Source organism: Athene noctua, chromosome Z (assembly GCF_965140245.1).
Source record: "Athene noctua chromosome Z, bAthNoc1.hap1.1, whole genome shotgun sequence".
NCBI lineage: Eukaryota > Metazoa > Chordata > Aves > Strigiformes > Strigidae > Athene > Athene noctua.
In genome coordinates, this window is record NC_134077.1 from 66,194,519 (window position 1) to 66,215,242 (window position 20,724).

General features: G+C 38.4%; 1 protein-coding gene across 1 annotated transcript in view; it reads left to right on the top strand.

Moving 5' to 3' along the window:
- Positions 1–20,724, top strand: part of MPDZ (multiple PDZ domain crumbs cell polarity complex component) — a 98,234-nt gene that overhangs the window by 52,565 nt on the left and 24,945 nt on the right. The window contains exons 22-26 of the mRNA XM_074931965.1: positions 4,811–5,009; positions 12,234–12,338; positions 13,119–13,211; positions 13,690–13,867; positions 15,972–16,082. Of these exons, the coding sequence (XP_074788066.1) occupies positions 4,811–5,009; positions 12,234–12,338; positions 13,119–13,211; positions 13,690–13,867; positions 15,972–16,082 (686 nt within the window). The remainder of the gene's footprint in view (positions 1–4,810; positions 5,010–12,233; positions 12,339–13,118; positions 13,212–13,689; positions 13,868–15,971; positions 16,083–20,724) is intronic.

The following is a 20,724-nucleotide window of genomic DNA, read 5'->3' on the forward strand; positions in this document are numbered from 1 at the left end:
CATTTTCCTTTTAGTGGTGATTTGCGGAAACAGACTCTACAACTCAGAGAGTTATAAAGCAGGCATGCATACTCTGGCACCGGGGTGCAAGGTGATTTCTCCACAAAGCTTGCACACACACACACACACACACACACACAGCACATTTTCCCAAAAACTCATAGAGTGTGTATATACATATTCACTGGATTGCATAACACAAACATACATATGCATAAGTAGGGCTGGGTTAGTCCTAGAGGCTGGTGTCAGCAGTTTATGTTCTCCTTGCACCTGCGCATTGCCTCCTGGTGGTCGTCTTCAGGGGTCTTTGGGAAGAAGGCTCGCTGTCTTTCTCACCTTGTACTTTTCCTCGGAGCATGTGCAGATTGTCGTGGCCAATTTCTTGAACCACAAGAGTGGTTTCAGCTGGCTTACTCATTCAGTCTTATTTAAAAGTACCAGTGTATCAATTTCTACTGTCCATATGTGGCTGTCTATTCATTACAAAGACTAAACTAATTAGAACCCATCTGCTTTCCAAGGACAAGAAACATATTTTTGCTGAACACAGTAATTCTTGGTAAGTTTCCACAGAAAACTGCTTTGTTTTGATGAACACAGTATCAATAGCCCTTGGTAAGCTTCCACAGAACAGTCAGGGCAAGCAGGATTATTAAGTAATATTCAGAAATTATTATAAGTTACTGTAAGTAAATAAGTTGCAAAGTAGGTGATCATTTCCTTGTGTCAGTGGGGAAAGCATAATAGGATATTAATCCTTTACTGCTCTTACCCTCTTTGTGATGTCAGTGGATCAATTTGCTGTCACTATGAACTTTACAAAAATTTGTAAATACAAATATTTACTTTACAAAAGTAAAATGTCAGTCTCACTGAGATTTTTTTTTTCCTGTAAAGGAGTTTAGTCATTCTTAAAAGTTAATATAACAATTTTAATACACTGTTTTTTAATATCCATATGTTTATATAATATAGTGGAAAAACTAGATATAGCCAAGGGATGCTGTAGAAAAACACTTTGGTTAAAAAGCTGCAGACTAGACTTTCAAATACATGTGAACACAAAATGATCTTGCTTTCTGATGATGGTGAAAAGGGTCTAAACAAGCTGTTCCCTTCCTTGTTACATATTAGTATCTTAAATGCCTCAGTATTTCTGAAAATCAGATAAAAGAGACATTTAATAGCTATTATTTTTAGCTCAATTATATTATAATTTGGTAGAGAATTTCAGAGTTTTGAATATGTGCAGTCTGCAACTTCCTGAGCATTCTGACTAGAGGCATATTTTGGAGTGAATAGTCACAACAAATGGAAATGTTTTTCAGTATCCATCTCTGATCTCTGGTGCAGCCCTGAGCAGTATGAGGGGGAGCATGGGGATAGCATCCTCCTAGGTCAGTGCCCAGAGCCAGTGCATGGGAGACTTTGTGGTGGGAGGCAGTGGTGCTCCCCTTCCAGTGTGTTTCATTTGCTTTGGTTTAGGTTCCTAGTGCCATTTCTTCCAGCCAGCCGCATGTCCTTGAAGGCTCTCTGGTGTTGGTAGCAAAGGAGTTTGTGTGGGCACTGGCTGTTTGCAGTCACTCAAAATGTAGAGTTCGTTGTCCACAGAAAGCACCTTGAAAGCAGCCCATGGGCCCCTTGTTCATTAACAGCTACCACTGGAGACTCCCTTGCTGTTCAGAGGTGGGTAGGGTGATGTGATGCTGTAATTCAGTGGGCACTTCCACCTGAAATAGTTTGCCCTGAGTCATGGCTGGGAGCTCAGTCTGCGCCGTATCACCAGCTCCTTCATGATACAGCCAGCCTCCAAACTGGGTTGGGAACTGATCTATCTTAAAATCAGCCTCCCCAGCATACAAAGCTCTAGGCAAGGCTGAGTGGGTGTAAGTTTTGACTTTCATTGTTAGGAGGTGCTTGGATAACTCCTGCCTTTACTTGCCTCATTGCCAGGCTGTACAAAGCGCAGGTCACAGTGCAGTTCCAGGCATTGGGATTTTGTTAAAAAACCTTTGTTTCCAAGAACCTCTTAACTCAGTGAAACAGTGTTTTTCATGTGTGTCTGTAAGTATGTTAAGTGCAGTGAACATACAAAGCAAATTTCATGTCAAGTGTAATACAGCATAATAATACAAACTTGGGGTAGGGTGCATATGTACAGACTTTACATGCATAAAAGTAAGACTAGCCTCTCTTGTATCCATACTATTAATGTGAATAATGCTTTTTCCTGGCTTTTGGAATAAAAACACTACAGTCGGTCTGTGTGTGCTCTGGCCTGGGAAGCTGCCTGGGCACAGTGACCAATTTACACACATGACTGCACTGCTTTTAACTTCCATTTTTACAAAAGGAGCTAAATCAAGAGCTGTGAATGATGTTGAAAGCTGCAGCTGCATCAATTATTTCAGTTGAGAACTGGCACTTTTTTCTTTCCTTTTAAATGATGTCACCCATAGCTTGCAGCAGCTCTTCAAATACAGCCACAGCTGGAGCTCTAACCTTTTCATTGTGATTTTTAAAAGGTAAGAGGATGGAGCACCCACATGCAAGAGCTGAAAAGCCCTTGTCCTGTGTGATTCATTTGGCAACTTGACAGTGACATTTGCATTTTTAACCTGAAACTGTAGCTGTCCAAAGTGTGACATCAGCCTTGCAGATCTGTTGTAATAAGAATGTCAGCATAGAAACCCAGGGTGATGTTTTTCTAAAGTGCTGTTACACTAGCCTCAGTATCACTACTGTTTGTTACTGGCTTAACCAAGCAGGAAAGTTAGGTTCAGAATTTCAAACCACATTTCAGCTGTTTCCTTGGCAGTTTGCTTTTTTGTGCGCACCGCCTGTATTCCGGTGGAGACCACTCTTGCGTATTCTGATCTGAGTAACCTGTGTGAGCAGATCTGTCACGAGATGTTCAAAGGAGTATGTGAATGTAAATGCTGGGGCATTCACCTCAGGACAGTACCTGTAAGTGCCATTTGTGATGTGCTCAACATTGTAATGTTATGAATCTGAGGGGTAGGTGACAAGCAGTTTACCTCTTCTTTTCTTAATAGCAAGGCAGTACATCAGTGGCATTGCGTGTCTGATACACCCGTGTTTAAATTATGCCTGACCATAGCTGTCGTCATTACCTAGCAAATCATAAATACAAGTCTCCAGTCAATGGTAACACCATATTCTTTCATCAGTTTAATATAAAGTGCCACCATGCATATGGGTTTTACAGTTTTTCCAAAAGGTAAACCTTGGTTTTCTTATACCAAACCAGGGAGGTGCATGTATTCCTGTGTCTAAGAAGCTTATTGGGCAGTTCTTGCTAGTCAGGGCCACCTTCTCATACTTTAGAGACCTATGTTGATCTCAACTACAAGTGGGTGTGAGGAGCCAACACTCTTAAGTGATTTTTATTTTCTGGAAGGAGTCCTAAAAAGCACAAACTAGTATCTGGATTAGTGTTGTTCTTTAAATGGCTACAGTATTTTATTTTTGTCTCTGAGAAGGATATATAGGCAGATGTTTGTATCGTTTGACTGAGTCTCGGTAGCCTGGGGCTTATAGCTGCCTTCTAAATTCTGTTCAGCCAGTCTGCCTCTCAAGGTCTAAGGTCACAGAGCAGAGCGTTCAGTCACTTGTCTTTTGTAGCCATGTTTGTATATAAGTGGTTAGAGTTTTTTCATAGTCAGTATCATTGGAGGTTTTGCTCTGGGTAGCTATCATTTTACTTGCACTCACAGTCTGGACAACAAGGTAGGAGCTTGCAAACACACAACTGCACCCGCTAGCCTGACGTTTACATGTAAAACCAGGAGAACACAGAGTTAGGTAGTCACTGCCTCCTTCTCCAGTAGATATTCCTCTATAATGCACTCTTACTTCAGTGGCTTTATCTTGCTAGTAAAAGAAAGCTTCCATGTTAGCACACAAAAAAGAATGAAAAGGAGTTTGACAGTATTAAAAAGTGTTCTGGCCCTTCAGCTACCTTTCCATTGCCTTAGTGAAGCTTTTCCTGGAACTGTCATTGGGGTTGATTTCATGAGCATCAACTCCCCTGAAAATAAGTGACAACTCATGCATGTAACAGCAGTCACAAAGACCACAAGTAAGTCTCTGTGGGGGAAAATGGGGAAGAAGACTGCTGTGAAAAGAAAGTAGAGTTAAATAGTGTGTATAAACACTGAAAAGTAGTGTCCTGCTGTGCCACAGGTGGGGTTGTGGTGTAACTCAAGTAGTCCACTGTATCCATCAGTAGTGTGCAGGCTCTCACAGAAGTGAGGATGCCCTTCTGGGTCTACGCGATGGCCCACCTAGGAGAGCAGAAAGGCAGCCACTATCTCAGTGGGATCTGCTTCAGGCTTTCTGTTGAAAATAAGCGTGTGGTTGTATTGGCCTTATGCTCCTAATTAACTGTTTAATTATTTCACCTCCTTTCCAAAGAGACCCATCATAAACTAAACCGAAATGTGTGAACCATCCAGAAGAGTGGTAAATTTGACTTAGAAGCAATAGGATTACCTTGTTTACTTTCTGCTTAAATTTTCAACTGACTTAGGTTTTTTTATATTGAGCATGGTATGTGAAGTGACACAAGGTAAAGTAACGATGTTGTGATTGTGTTTTGTAACTGCTGTCCCTTGTTGGAAAGACGGAAATGCAGGGGGGAGTGAGAGCAATATTTATAGGCTTGCTGGCACTGTTAGGCTGGCTAGCTGGCCAGCTTACCTTCCCTGTGCCATTTACATTTCTTTTTCTTGGTACACAGAGCTGGGGCTCAAAGATACTCTGTTTCGTGTGTTTTTCACTATAGGGATGACGGTAAGTTCCAATAAAGATGGCTCAGGAATGATAGTCCGCAGCATCATCCATGGAGGCTCGATAAGTCGTGATGGACGGATTGGTGTGGGGGACTGCATCCTCTCCATTAACGAAGAGTCAACCACTAACTTAACCAATGCACAAGCCCGGGCTATGCTAAGGAGGCATTCACTCATTGGACCAGATATAAAGTAGGTTAAGCTAGATGATAAATTGTGGTGGGAAGAGGCTAATAATAAAAATTTCATTATTTATGCAAGTATTCTAAATAAAAATCTTGTTAGTTTTTACAACATGAATTTACCTTTAAGTTACAGCTTCAGATGGATAATTCACCTTCAGATTACATCTTCACGGGTTTGAAAGATAAAATCACTTGCGTGAGAGACTTTGGATGTTCTTAGAAAAGTTATTACTGTCTTCAGTAATCATCATCATTACTACCTTGCCTGGTTTTATTGGAGGAATGGGATTAGTTAGAGTTTTGCACTCATAGTGTGACTTTTCTAAAGAAAGTAATGATTTCCTCAAGGTGTTTCTCAAAGGTGGACTGTCCTGGCCATTGCACAAGTGATTTCATTTGATGGAGATCTTTGTAATGGATTATTGTTTTAGCTGCCAGTCAGAAAGTATGACGCATGATGTTAATGCAGAAAAATAACACTTAAAACATTTTCAGTACATCTGTGACAAACGGCAGAAACAGTCTGTTTTGTGAAGTCACAAATTATTAGTATGTACGAAGGAGCTGTTCTGGTGCATAAATATCTTCTCTTGGGAGTACTACTTTAAACTTGCAGTAATTAATACAAGTTTCGGAAAATTCACCTCCTTCATGAGACAGTTTCTTGTTCTCAACTTCAGTCAATTTAAAGAATATTAACCTTCCCTTAGAGTACAATTCTTTCTAAATGTCATGGTTGTGAAGTTAACTTTGCCTACATGCACCGTCTAGAAATGAGGGTGTTTCTAATCTTGTGGATGGTGCTCTAGACACACCAGTGCTGGGTTTACAGCTCTAAAAATCTATTAGTTGTTTTTCTCAAACCCATACTGACATGCATTGGGTCAGATCTGCAAAAGGGATTAATGGAGCTGTTGGTAATAGAAGCCTCTTCTTATTTAAGAGAGTGAACTTGAAAAGGATATCTCAGTGCCTATGCAGTTCCAGGTAACACTGGTTTTTGTCAGTTCAAAATGGATTGCAGGGTGTTCTGTTCTTTCCCACAAGTAATCTAACTGTGAAGCGACATGGCATTTTGTGAACAGGTGAACACATCTTCACTGTAAGTGGTAGATTTAATTGTCTGACTCATAGCTGTCATACATTTAGGATTATGATTTAATGTAAGCTTGTTTAAATAATGGGATATGCTCATGTATTGAATAACCTTATTGTCAATGCTGTCATGAATACGAGCAAGTCAGTGTTGATTAAATGTGACATTGATTATTATTGTAGGCTTTCAAACTGTATTATAATTCTGACTGCCATGATGAAATTAGTTGGAATGTGCGCATGCATGTGTGTGTATGTCTGCTTAGATACACAAATGCTACAGCACTGTTCTTCTGTGAGGAGTCTTTTATTAGTGCTGTAGTTATGTGATCAAACACAGATGTGTTTGCTATTTATGCTTAGCCTTTTATAGCTGCTGCATTTTACACTATGTGAGTATAAGCTTTGTTTTGTAGTCTTAGTCTTTTGCAGATATGTCAGAAATACCAAATCTTGTCTTAGACATGAATATTCAGATCTACCAGAGAAAAGTGCATCCCCTCTCTGAAAGATCTCACAGAAAAGGGACAGTTGCTATTCATATTCTTACTAAAGATTTTTGTCTTTCATTTTATATTTATGTTCTTCAGTGCATTCCTGTTATGAAGTGAAGCAGGCTTGTGTACCTCAAAACTGAAAGACCAAATCATTTGGTAGCTTCTAAAGGAGTCTTGGAAGTATAAGGACAATATTTTTGGGCCTATGTAGTTTTGATAGAAAACTGATAAGCATAATTAAACTTTTCTGTAATTTTAACCTTCAGAAGCAGTACAGGATCCCAGAAAAATATGATATAATCATGTGGGTAAAGTCCCAAATCAAGAATTTGGAGATATGGAGCATTATCTCATCATAGTTCTTGTTTGCTGAGAGGGATATGCAGCTATATAGATGTCATCTCAGAGCCAGTTTGGTGGACCCCCTTGCAGGATTTGTGATACAAGAGCCAGCATTTATAATAAACAAGTTGAGTCTCTTTGATGTCTTCCTTGAGAACAAGGGTGCACAAACACTCAGGTGTTGCAATCAATATATCATTCCTCTTTATCCAGACAGGGCTGCAAAGTTGGGACCTTAACTTTTAGACTGAGATTTTTTTGGGTAGCAGAGTGCCCCAAAAGGTGCTTAAGCATAAGTATTTTAATTTCAGAGCTGTATTTCAGTGGCAAACATTATTTTCTGATAAAATGTAATAAGATGTCCTTGTCATATAAAGGCTTTGTTTTATTTTATTAAAGGAAATTTAATTTTGTATAGTTCAAGAATCAGCAATCTGAGTTTCAGACCTATATACTTAATTTTTCCTCCCTTTGTGTGTGGTAAACGAGATGTGTGGTCTTACCAGAATGCTTTCTATTTCACTTCTTACTCCACCTTGCCAGGAGCTCTTATATATCTGTTACAGTAGCCAGGGATTTGTGCTCAGCAGCAGCTGCTTGTAACATCTGTTAGATAATTACAGAGCTGAATCAGAATTCACCTGCCTAAAGTGTGGGAATGAATTCTTGATCAAGAAATAAAAGACAGATTGCAATTCTATTTTCCAAGATTGTTAATAATCACTGCTATAGACAGTAATAGAGGACATAATTTCTGGGGGAGGTGTATATGGAGCAGAGGTTGGAAAAAAAAAGAAAAATAAAAAAGGCAACTTTTAACTATGTTAAGTATGCCTCTCACATTCAGCATGAGACACTGACATTTGTTAACACCATTGTAAAAAGATGCTGCATCATATGCTTCACATTCTAGATCTTCTCCAGCACCTGCTGATGATCAGGCCCTCTGTTATGTGTGAGTATTGGCGATTCAGAAACTCATTATGGCTCTGTGTTGCAACGTGTCTGTAATACCATTCCATGCTTTTATGACATCCATAGTAATGTCAGGGATATATCCAGATATAGGTACATATTCTCTCTCTCTCTTCGTGTGTGTGTGTGTGTGTGCATGCACATGTGGCTGCTCATGTGGATGTGTATATATAGATTTTTTAAAAACGTTATGAGCGTGTGGGTGTGTTTGTATATATGTGTGTGTATATATATGGCTTTAAACTTGAAGACTGGAGCATACTTCCTAAGACTGCAATGAAAACACCTGTATTCTAAAAAGTCATTGCTAGTATTTTTAAATTTTTTATGACAGCCGCTCCAGACGTACTCAGACCACGTGTGTGCATGTATGTGCACGTGTGTTTACAGGGTTCACTGCTAGAATTGGCATGAGTACAATGTACTGATATCTGGATTAATCTCAGTGTCATATTTTCTGTGGCACTTACATTTTACTTTCTTCATGTATAAAAACATTCAAATTAGACCTTAAGTGTTAATGACAGTAATTTGTCCTGAACATTTTCCATACTTTGTTATTTGGTTTGTTGGTGTTCAAGATTTTGTGTGGTTGTTCAGTCAAGCATGTGATAAATGTTCCTCTGTACTGCATGCAGTGTTGTGTTTACAAGATATTTTCATATGTACGCCCTTTGGGTGTTTCCATTGTCACTGCTTTCATTGCTAGTGCATCTCTGTGGGGAGAAGGGTGGTTGTAGCTCTCAAGAAAGGAAAGCCGAACGCTTTCTTCTTCAAGCTGTACAGCTGTGAGAGGAAATTATGAAACTCTGCATATACTTTCCCTTGAAATTGTTGAACTCTAACTTCTTTTGCAGATACGAAATGCAACACAGTAGTAGAGCAGTCATTTACTTGTTTCCTGTTTTCTGTGTCTTTGTTCCTATTTCCTGGCACTTATTTCTCTTACTCTTTTCCCTGTGACCATATTAAGGCAATTATCATTCCGTTTTGTATATGAACCATTCAGGTGCCTGGGTGGATTTTTGTTTCCATTTTACAGCACAAGGGTCAACAGAGTTGACGAGAGGAGCCCAACACCCTTCTTGCTCTGGGCCCCTCATCATCCCGGTCACATGCTGAGCTGTTCAGGATGGTTCTGGATGTCTTCAGACCACACTGTAACTTCCAGTCAGGGAGCTACAGTAGCGATGCAGCAAGTGTTGGATCTGATTAACTGTGGAGTGTCTGCCGATGAAGTACTAAACAGGGAAAAAATACTTGGCAGATAAAAATCCAAGGTCTTTAGTACACTCTGACCTTGGTGTGTGTTACAGAAAGGAGGAACAGGACAGACAGCCACTTAGCAAACATTTCTTTCTGGTATACGTATTTCCTAAATATTTACATATATATTTTTATAGCAGAGCTAGGTTGTTGTATATCTTTTCATTTCAGTAGTAATGTGCAAAGGGGAGAGAGGAGGGTAGTCACATGAGTAATACAGTTCAGCTAATAAGAGCAAGTAGGGAGACCTTTGCAGTTAACTGAACTTTGGGAATCATTAGCAAGGAAAAAATGCAAAGTCCTTCAAGAATATACCTTTTCATGCATTTGATCTATGTAATTTAGTTCTATTTTCTGTGCTGTTTTTTGCAAAATGCAAATAAGTGTTCAGGTTTGTATTTATGAAGTGCTTAAAATTAGGCAATTGTAACTATAGGTAAGCACTAAAATAGAAATAATGTAGTTTTCCAAAGAGCTAAAATGTAACACCTCCCAGTGATACTATCTAAATTTTACGCCATCAGTAGAAATCAATTAGGTAATTCTGTTGCTCAATTTTAGATGCATTTTTAAAAATGGCAGAATGAACCTCTTTTCTTCTCAGTTCCTATGCTGTGCACAGAAAGGAAAGCTTACCGATCTAAGAGATCTTTTGGAAGGTTTGCAAGTAGCATATAAGACTGTGAGGGCATCCTTTGAGCTGTACCTTTTGAATGTTCTATATAATGAAAAACAACAAGGTATCCCAGAAGCTGGGGAGCATATGGTTTGCCTCTCCTTAACTGATCTGTAACACTGATGTTGCACAGAAATGAGACAAGGGCTACTGCCCTTGGACCTTGGGACCCTGCATAATTGTTTGCCTTGTGCTCCTTTCACAAAAGGTCTAGACAAGAGTTGAAAGGTGTTGGACACTGTGATTGGTGATCACACTCTACATCTGGGCATATCTGGTTCCTTTTTAGGAGCCTGCCATTCTCCTTTCCATACTTCGAACACCGGCTTCCAGCTGCAGTTTAGCATAAAGGAGATTGTCCAAGCCTTCTAGCCAGCAGAAATGTTGGTTGCAGTTCTGGTTTCTGTACTGCACCTGTCAAAATGTCAAGGGAAAATGCACTATTTCCTACATATTTTTGTAGGGTGATTGATGAATTTGACTGGGATGAAACTGATGAATGTAAGTGGATGAATTATACGATTTGTTTCACTGAAACGCAGCTTGCACATCTCGCAGTTTTTGTAGAGGCAAAGTATTCTTATGGGCTTACCTTCTGCAGCAGCATTTGTCCTGTGAGGGTTTTATGACCGTAATGCTAGCACTTTGCTATTGTTTAATGCATTTGGAGTTGGAGATGGCTGAGAAGTAATAATGATTATTTTCAAAAACTCTTTTCCCCCTTGCTTCTGTTGATTTCACTGATAGGCCTTCACAGTATAACTGCTTTGTATCTCATGTGTCTCCCAGTGCTGGAATGTCCTCAGGAAAGACAGATTAGAGTCAGTGACCTTCTGCTGAGTGTTTGTTCCCTAGTGTATGTTAATTCCTCAGCACTTCAAAATGAAAACACTTTGTGTCAAGCACATAACACTTGTGTGTTTGAAAAAAGGCCAAAGCAGAAGAGGGAGGAGATTTAAGGAAGAGAGAAAGCTGGTGATAATAAGTATGATTTAGAAATTATCCTTAAAAGAACAGGAGAGTTCCACTTGTTCATCATCCTAGGCACCTTCTTAATGACCATCTTTTGCACTTTTCTACATATGGTAGATGTGAGAAAAAATAGAGAACATGTTTGGGCACAGACAAAGAAAACAAATCAAGATGATTCTTACGAAAATTTTGGTAGAGTGTTTTTGACATCATTAGTCGTATGAAAGTCTGTTTGCTCTGCCTTCTGCTGCTTGCTGCATTCAGCAGAAAAGTAATGAGGGGGGAATCAGTGGCAGTCAGGGAGTGACAGACAGGAGAGGGCTTCAAGTAAGTGAGAGACTCAGAGCTGAAGGAGTCTCTCCTCAGCAGCTTACACATCCTTGTGAAGTGGTCAGGATTAATTTTTTTCCCCTTGTGTGTTCTGTGGTGAAATATGAACATATTTCTTTTAACCATGTGATGGGTGGGAAGACACACATTTTTTTTGTATGTTCTTTTTCCATTAACCTTACTTAGCAGACTTAAATTTGATAGCTAAGTTGCTTATTGAACAACTACAGTTTTTATGAAGACAAGGCATTGTTAAAAGAGGACCATCTAAGTAGTCATGTTTAGATCATGGTGTTATTTTGCCCATAGAGGGAAGATTTTTGAGAAATATTCTTCATGCCTTAATCTTTTTTCCTTTTCTTTGTTTCCCCCTCCCCAGTCTATTGGGCCATTTCTGTTTCTGGCATTCAAATATGATTGGGTTACACCAGGGCTTCAGGAGTCTGCCTGTCATTTGTCTGGTGAAACGTGACTGTCTGAGTGTCCCAAGCTGTCTGGAAGTGCATGTGAAGGGGTGGAAGAAGGAACTGAGCAGGGAATTTCTCCCTGCTGCATAAGTGGTATGCTGGAACACACCTTTATGTCCAAAACCCTGCAGTATTTTTCATTGAAAACGTAGAAACCTAGAATAGTTACATAACCAACTCAGAAAAGCATAAAGCCTTCTTCTAGCCAATCTACAGAAGCATTTTCCACCAGCATTTAGGATGGTAATAGTGCTTCACACCTCACAGATCCTTCAGTGTTTGTCTTTGCACAAGACATCTCTGTTTTGACTGAAGCTGGATTTTCTCTGTTACACCATTTTCTCTATTTAGGTGACAATTAAAATGGAGTGGCCAGCCATCAGAAAATTATGTGCTGTTCAGCTACCTAATTTGACCATGAATGTGTATTTGTTGTGAAGTCACAAAGGATTCATATAACTCCATATTCCCAACACACCAGCACTGTGGCTTTGAAGTCAATGACTATGTGAAGAAGTCTTGAGTGGCTTCCTCATATCCATCACTCACACTCAGCAAAAGTAGAACCAGCAGTCCTCATGCTGCTTTAATCATGTCCTATTCTATTGCAGTATTACGTATGTGCCAGCAGAAAATTTAGATGAGTACAGTGCCAGTTTGGGACAACAGACAGAGGGAGCTGTGCCACTTGAACTTTTTCCTTCACATACTGTCAGGTGAGTCTAAAGACAGTGTTTTCTCCCATAGGGCTCTCAGATACACTTTCCATTCACTTTGCACAGTTCAGGAAGGTATGTTTTGTTTTAGAAGAACTGAAAGATGGATGTTTTCTTCAGACCAGTAGCCATTACAATAAAAAGATGTTCAGAATATAATTTTTGCTTTGGCTAGTAAATTTTTCTGGCATTTTTAACAGGGCTTTTTATAGGTGTTTTATCTACCCAAAAAGGAGATTGAATACTGCCTCATCTTAAACTTATCTTAAATACCATACAGTTTGATTTATGTATCATCACAAATACTGAGCACTTTCAACATGAGAATTTGGCATTTATAGTCTTTCCAGAACTTATATTGGAAAGAATCGTGAGTTTCAAAAGTTCATTACAGTTATAGGCCGAAATATTCAGCGACTAACAATTTTTGTTTTCTTGAAATGAATATCCAAAATTTTTGAATGCCGCTGTTGTAGCTTCTTCCATTTTGGAAACAATAAATAATTACCTTCAGCTTTGATTTCATTCTAGTACCAAAATGCAGAATCTTTTATTCTGTGGTTGTCAGTTGATAGCAACTTAATTGCAGAGACAACTGGACAGGGAATCCGAAACACAGTATGTATTCTAACAAGACAGCTGAAAAAGAAGTTCATTACATGAACCCTGTTTACAGATTCTAATACTGGCATGGTGATCTAATACATGAAATTTTGCAGTGAAATCTAGTGATTGTGTGGGTTCTTTAAAAATGAACTGCATGTTCTTGTTCATCAGCAGGGAACTCCCAGAGCTTCCAGAACGTGAAGAGGGGGAGGGAGAAGAAAGCGAACTTCAAAATGTAGCTTTCAGTAACTGGAACCACCCCAGAAAGTAAGTGCAGATCTAGTTGCACAGTATAAAATCTCATGTGAAATAGAAAAATTTTGAAACCTGTAATACATTTTAAGAGAAATAAAAAACCAGAATTGTTGCACTTACATATATTGTGCACTGCAGGCGTAATTCACTTTAGATTTTTACTGCCATTGGGTTAAATCCATGCAATCTAGCAGTTTCTTTATTGTGTTCATAATTTATTTCTATAGGCTGACTGTCTGGGAGCCAGTAAGAAGGTTGAAGAGAAGTATTTGAAGTTTTGTTTAGAATCTAAAATAAAGAGAACAGCCATATACACAGATTTTTCTGAGCAGTTCAGTAGATAACACCCTCTGAAAGACAAAACTTTACAAAGAGGAGTTATTTCTGAATGTTTTTAAGCCACTGTGCAAATCCAGGTGTATTCAGTATGCAGCACTGTCATAATCACAACAGATTTTCATTTATTTGGGTCCTTGTTTTGTCACAACAGGGTTGAACTCTGGAGAGAGCCTAGCAAGTCACTGGGGATAAGCATTGTTGGAGGACGAGGGATGGGGAGCCGCTTGAGTAATGGAGAAATGATGAGAGGGATCTTCATCAAGCACATCCTGGAAGACAGCCCAGCTGGCAAAAATGGAACACTGAAAACCGGAGATCGTATCGTGGAGGTACCAGCCGAGTGCCTTTTGCTTGCAATAGCATGCATCTCAGGAGGTGCTGAGATGAATGTGCAGTCTTGGACTGACAGCTGTGTAATTGCTTCATCTGGCACCGCTTGAGCCATACAGCATGTAGTACCATCTGCTGGTGTTTGTGGGCAGACAGCTTTAAGTTGAATATACAACCTAAAGCATAGATGACTGTGTGAGCAGGGATCTACAAAGCCAGCAGTTCAATCTGCCTGTTTTAAAGCCACCATGTGTAGGAAAGAACTTTAGTTTGGTGAAGCTAAAAGGTTTTACCTTTGCATGTTGGATAGCAACAGAAATGGCCAGTGAATATCAAGTTATGGAAATAAATGCCAACCTTATTTCCCTCTTAAATCTTAATCAGATCAGATCATGCTTGTGCAGGAATTAAGGGAGACATAATTTTTTTCCTGCTGACGTGAAGAAAGATGGATTTGATACAGAAGAATTTGAGACCATTGTGCCTGAGGAGAGGGTAGCCAGTGCTGTTGAAGAGAGGAATTTATCTATTTCTGTTCTGCTTAGCTAATCCTGTGCTCATGCAGCCACTTCTTTCTCACTTAAAGATACTGAAGAATGAACATACTGAAAGGAATGTGTCTTTCCTGTGATGATTATCAGTAATTCAGACATCACCTCGTCTCCAGTGTCAGGCCACTAGGAACTGCACTCCACCATGGTATATGTCCTTAGCCGACTGTTCATCAGTAAGAATGTAACAAGCAGGGTGATGGAGATGATAGTTCTTCCCCTTGATCAGATGGGGCTTGCTTTACATGGTGATACGTAAACTGCAGTTTACTGTCTGCTACAAGATCCATATAAAGGATCCTGAGATAATACCGTAATACGGGTAGCACTTCCTACAGCAGGATGGGAGAGTTTCCAGTGTATGGCAAGTTGGGAGGTGGAATTTTGCCTGATGGCCACAAAGTTAAAAAGCATTCTTTATGTCTGAATACCTGGATTTTTATGAATGCAGCAAGTCTCTGATAGTGATGCTTGCAGAAGTTGGAGTGGCTGAGTGAAATTAAGTAACTAATCTTGTGTTAATATGACTGTTTCTGAATGGATTATTTCAGTTTCCCAGGTTTTGACATATCTAGGCTTTTCTCTCTACTAGTACCTACAGTATTTCAGACATAGGGAGTTGAAGAGTGAATAGTGATGGTGTTCAGTTCTTCATAGGTTTAGAATTTTCTCTCTCAGATTGTTCTTGTTCTCTCTTTATTTACACTGGATGGTTAAGTTTAAGGTAGTTAGACAATTAAAAAGGTAGGGGTAATCCTAATTGTATAACTGTGTGTGCAAGAATTGCCACTAACAAATAACCTTTCTATGTTAGCTTCTAGCTTTTATTATAGTCATTGTGAGAATGCTTTATTGATGCTAACCTCACCATAACATGGTTCTTACCTGGATCATAAGACAAACCAATACATAGGAAGGCATGAAGAAGAGCAGTGAGGCAAAAACTTGTCCTTAGCCATCCTTTGTAATTTTTTCTTCTAGAAGAGAGAAAGCTTTTCATCTCTGACCTAAAAGTTCAACTTTGGGCAAAGTGTCTAGTAGCTAAAAAAGTTCTTATCTTGCTTTCTAAAACAAAAGAAAAGAAAATAAGGACACCGTACTGACATAATACCCCACAATGAAAGACCCTCCAGCACCTAAAAAGTTTCAGTCTGTGTATCTCATAAAATCCTAGGAGACAGGTTATTCTGAGGTTGGTTTTGCAAGGAAGCAATATTTGGCAAACGCTACCACTCTCATCAGATTACCTTATGTCTTCCTATTATATCTCTTCTATTACATTGCTTGTGGGAAAATGTATGGAGCCTGTACTAAGAATGTTGAAAAACCTGTTTTTAAAACCATGAAGAATACTTAATTTGATGTCCTTTCAGTGCTCTTGGAGATCTCAAACCCGTGTGTGAGGGACCTCAGGCCAAGTTAGTAGAAACCTTTCCACCAGCAACAGAGGTTTGGGCTTAGGTTTTAGTGAAAGTTCTCTAACCAAAATCCAAACCTGACTTATGATTCTTGTAGCTGCTTGCAATGTTAAGATGAGGCCTTCCAATTACAGGTGGATGGAATTGACCTCAGAGATGCCAGCCACGAACAAGCTGTGGAAGCCATACGGAAGGCAGGCAATCCTGTAGTCTTTATGGTACAGAGCATTATAAGCAGACCAAGGGTAAGCATAAAGAGTATGAAAAGAGATGTAATAATAGTAATAGATAAAACAAATGTTCAAGGTGGTGGTGTTTGGGAATGGGATGTTTAATCCTGAAAGTTCCATCTCAGCTATTTTAGGAACAGATTTGATTTAAGTATTATTTCCATTTAGAATGAAATCGATTTGGATTTGGAATTACCCTCCAGCACGCCGTCCTCAAACTATTTTGAAAAGCTTCAAGAAAGATAATTTGTTGGGGGGCAGAGTAGGAGTCTAACTAAAGCCAGCTCTTAGAGATTGACAGCATGTCTGAGGAGCGCATGCAGAAATACAGCACCTGTTAATAAATTCATTGGACGTTAATGAAAGGACCTAGAAGTACACGGAAGTTTTCCGTCACTAAGCTGCATGGACATTTCAGACAAAAGCTACTGAGCTTTAATATAGGTTGCTTGCATTACTAGAAACTAAACTTCCTCATTGTAGAGTCTGTGTAAGCTGCGTGTTTATTTACTAGTTGTCTTATAACTCTTGTTCCCCAGCCAGAGTCTCTTTATAGCCCTTCTTCAGCTTCTGCTCCCTGTGGGCAGAAAACTACTAATCCATTTTATCGTCAGTCATCTAAGGTAAAGTTGCATGAAAAAGCTCTGTTGATTGTTGGTTATTGATACCTACTGAAGTGAGGCTTTTGCATTTCCTGTGATGTGAACAGAATTGCCACTGCAGTATGTTAAGGCTAGTTTGGGATGGGAATGCTTCCATTACTTTATCACAACTTACTTTTATTTAGAGAATGCTCCTTTACTATTTTTAATTGCAGTTCTTTGTTCTCTCTATTTTCCACTTATTAAGCTTGCTGTTTATTTCTTGACTGTTTATTAGCCCTTGTTTCTCTGTAAGCAGAAACATTGCAAATGCATTTACTGTATATATGTGTTGCATTGTGATCTATGTAAATGGCATATATATTGTCTTCATCTTTTGAAACTTGCATCTGTACTTTATAATAAGATCTTATCAGGGAATTTCCTGCCTTTATTCATGAGCAGTCACCCAGGTAGCTACCTGCCTGCACACAGTAGTTACATTTAATATGGTACAGCTATGTATTTAGGAAGGCAGTGAGTTTCAAGTGACATGTTGCTTATGAGTCAGTTTGTTTCCATTTGTTTTCTTTATTCAGGCTACTGTAGTAGTTAGAGATCCTAACTGTACTCTAGAATAACTCAAATAGTGCAGATGGACTGTGAAAAGCTAGTTGATAGTTTTGCTATCAAGCAGTTATCCATCAGATCTGTGTTTCATACTGGTACTGGTCTGAGTAAGAATTATTTCTGAGTAAGAATTAATCTATCACCATGGTTATGGTCCCACATAATTTGTAGAGTAAAAGCACACTGAAATGCTAGCTAGTTTCTGATATCTTAGCATTCTGGACACATTAATAAATTGTTGAGCACAAGTTAGTTGAAAAAAGAAAAAAAAAAGGTTAAATAAATGCTGTTATTTTAGGGTTTGTTTTGAAAAAATAACAGTAAAAGGAAAAATATCCTTTGTCTTTACATTTGCTTTTCTTGCCCTAGACTGTAAGAAAACATGCTGAAACTAACCGTTTAGGCAAACTCAAATGCTCCATATTTTATCATGGTAGTCATCCATATTAATACAATGCTGTTGCACGGATTAGATTTTGAGATAGCAGTAGTATTTTAGGTGCTATCCATCATGACAAAATACAAAAGGCAAGATTTTCAATTACTGTGGCTGATACTTTGTTTTCTCTTTTACTGGGGTTTCACTGTTTATATATAAAATGTCTGTGATGCTTATTTTAGTTGCTTAAAATTTCATCAAGGTACAATTTAAAATTTTATGCAGATGACAAATGTAATGGTTAAAGTGTAATAGGATCTTACACTGGCAAATTACTTTTCCCAGACTTCTCTTTATAAAAGACATAATCCAATGGGAATCAAATGTGTAAACAGAAAATCTTGTTGTACTGTACAGGGAAACTGCCTGTTGACTTTGAGTGACTTGCCAGTGAAGAAACCTTGTTCATGTACAGCTCTACTTTCTCATTGCTGAAGATATTTTAGGACCAAGAATAGGTTGTCTTACCAAATTGCATTACTTTTTGATTTGCAAAATATTTGAGAATACATGTTATGGGATGCATTTTGTATTTTCAGGAGCATTTAATAAAGCAAATGCTTTAAGAAAATTTTAAAGTAGCACCATATATCTGGATTAAATTACTGTGATATGAATGTATCAGTTGATGCTGCAAGCCTTTCACATTCCTTTCCACTTACTATAATTCTTACTTTTGAGCAGTGTTAAACACAGCCCTCAGACATTTAAGCTATATCTTGGATACGCCTAGTGTAGAAATTACTTTTAAGTATATTTTGAACAGTATTGCCAACCTGCTATGCAAAATCAGACCTATTCCCTCTTTATTAAATAGATCCTGATCTCCAAATAGAGTGCATTACAAAAACTGCATAGGGACTATAAATGGTCAAATGATAGCCTTTAATTTTGTCTAAATATGAAAACTCTTTTTGTGCTAATAATAAGGAAGTACCTTGTATTGTTAAAGGTGAATACCAGAGAATTTAGTTTAATTAAACTATAAATTCAGATAAATTATAGATGCATGCACACACACACAAAGTGATCTGTAAAGTTATGAGATATGAAGTCTGTTTAGAGATGCCTAATATTACTAAACCTTCTGTTTTGCAAAATCCACAGTGTGTTACCACAAGAGTTAAATCAAATTATGAGAATTAATATGTGGTTTTCAAAATAAAATTAAACATACTGCATTATTACAAAGAATTGTGTTTCTTCTAATCCCCAAATCCACAATTTTATAATTGACTAATGTGTAAGAGTATCCCGTATGCTGAGATGCTTGGACAAAATTGTACAAATATCACAGAAAGTAAATTTTCTGTTGGTCACGCTGCTGAATTCTGGACTTTATGCACTTTGTGGACTAGAACAGGTATGGGGATTGGTGCACTTTCTCTGCTCTCTGCTAAACATAGCTGATACAGACACAGGGCAAAATACAGTTTTGTTTACCTTCACATGTCTGTAGCACAGTGCAGGAAGCAGACCTTGTTTGGTTAGCACAAACTGCTAAATAAATGTTTTTGCTTAGTTTCTACTATGTTTTCCTTTTAGAACCCTTCCCTGCCTTTCCCGCAGAGCAGTCTTTTCTGTAGGCCAGCTGTCTTCAGCAGCACTAACCCATTTGCTGATTCTTCTCAGATCAACACTAACAAGGTTGGATGATGACACACTATCTGCTTTTGACTCACCAAACATTATATGTGTGCTTCTCTGCCATGAGTGTCTCTCTGCATTTAAATTCTTTTATATCCAATTTGGATAAAATATTGTGCTGATGAGAGTGGAAATTCTGTTCAGTGAATTAGAAAGACAGAGACATGCATGCACATAGAAGAGTTCTGAAGAAGTTAAAAAATGCCAGCTCCATTAATAATAACCACTAAATCTGGTCTAATCAGAGCTACCAAAGGAGTAGGTTCTCAATTACAAAATCAGTGACTCTGGTATATGTTGAAATACTGACCTGAGTGTAACTCTCTCATCAGTGTGAGGTGTTTTGCTTCTAGATACTTCATTTTCTTTTTATGTGGTTAGGACTCTTCAGCTTTGATATCTCTTCCTTCTTTTTGCATGGAAAAAAAAAAGGTGGCTTTTGTTTCATGATGCTGAAAATATTTTCTGTCTCCTTCTTGAAAATTCTTTCAATGCACCATGAACAGGATGCTGACATCTTTGGAAATACTAAAAAAATTAGATTCCATTTTTGTGGTTAGTGCTTACTGCATGTTATTCATATTGGGAACAGAATTAACTTCTAACACAATAATAAATAAAGGCTTAATTCTTCTGTGCATGCATTTCTGATTTAATAATTTCTAGGTGATTTTACATCTTGGGAGTGATTGTGCCCTTTGTCTATTTTCCCATGTTGTCAAATATATCAAATGTACAATGAACATATATGATATGTGGTGTATAATTACATTGTGTTTTTGAAATCTGTCTGTGTTTGTTACCATTCTGAGGGAGAGGGTGTAGAAGTGTAGAAGTGTAAAATAAATGTTGGCTTGTATTTTCTATATTTTCAAAAGCATTTCTGAGGAAAATAGCTTGTATTTTTAGAGAAATGCTGATGTTTTTGCAGTTTCTGCATAATTCCTTTTTTTAACACTGAGATAAAAATGGCCTTTTGTCATCTCTGTCTGCTTCTGCTGAACTAAGGTTCATGTATAGAAAGAAATGTTTCTGAATTGGGTCCTTAATAACCCTCTAAATACCTCTGTTCATTTATAAATGGAGTTAATGAAGTTGCTGCAGTTAGTAAAATGAATCTGTAATTGAAAATGAGTTATTCATTAGTAATGCTGTGTATTGCCAAAGGCGCTGTAACGTGGATTGCTGTTTTCTATTACTGTAGGAGGTATCGAATCCGATTAGGGTTACCTTCTGTTGTTCCCCAACTAACCCTTTTGCTCCCACACCGTTCAAGGTTTGTCTTGATTCTAGTGAGTGGGTCCTACCGTATGTGTGCTGTATGTTTGTACATGGCCTGTGATACCTTCTGGAGTACTGC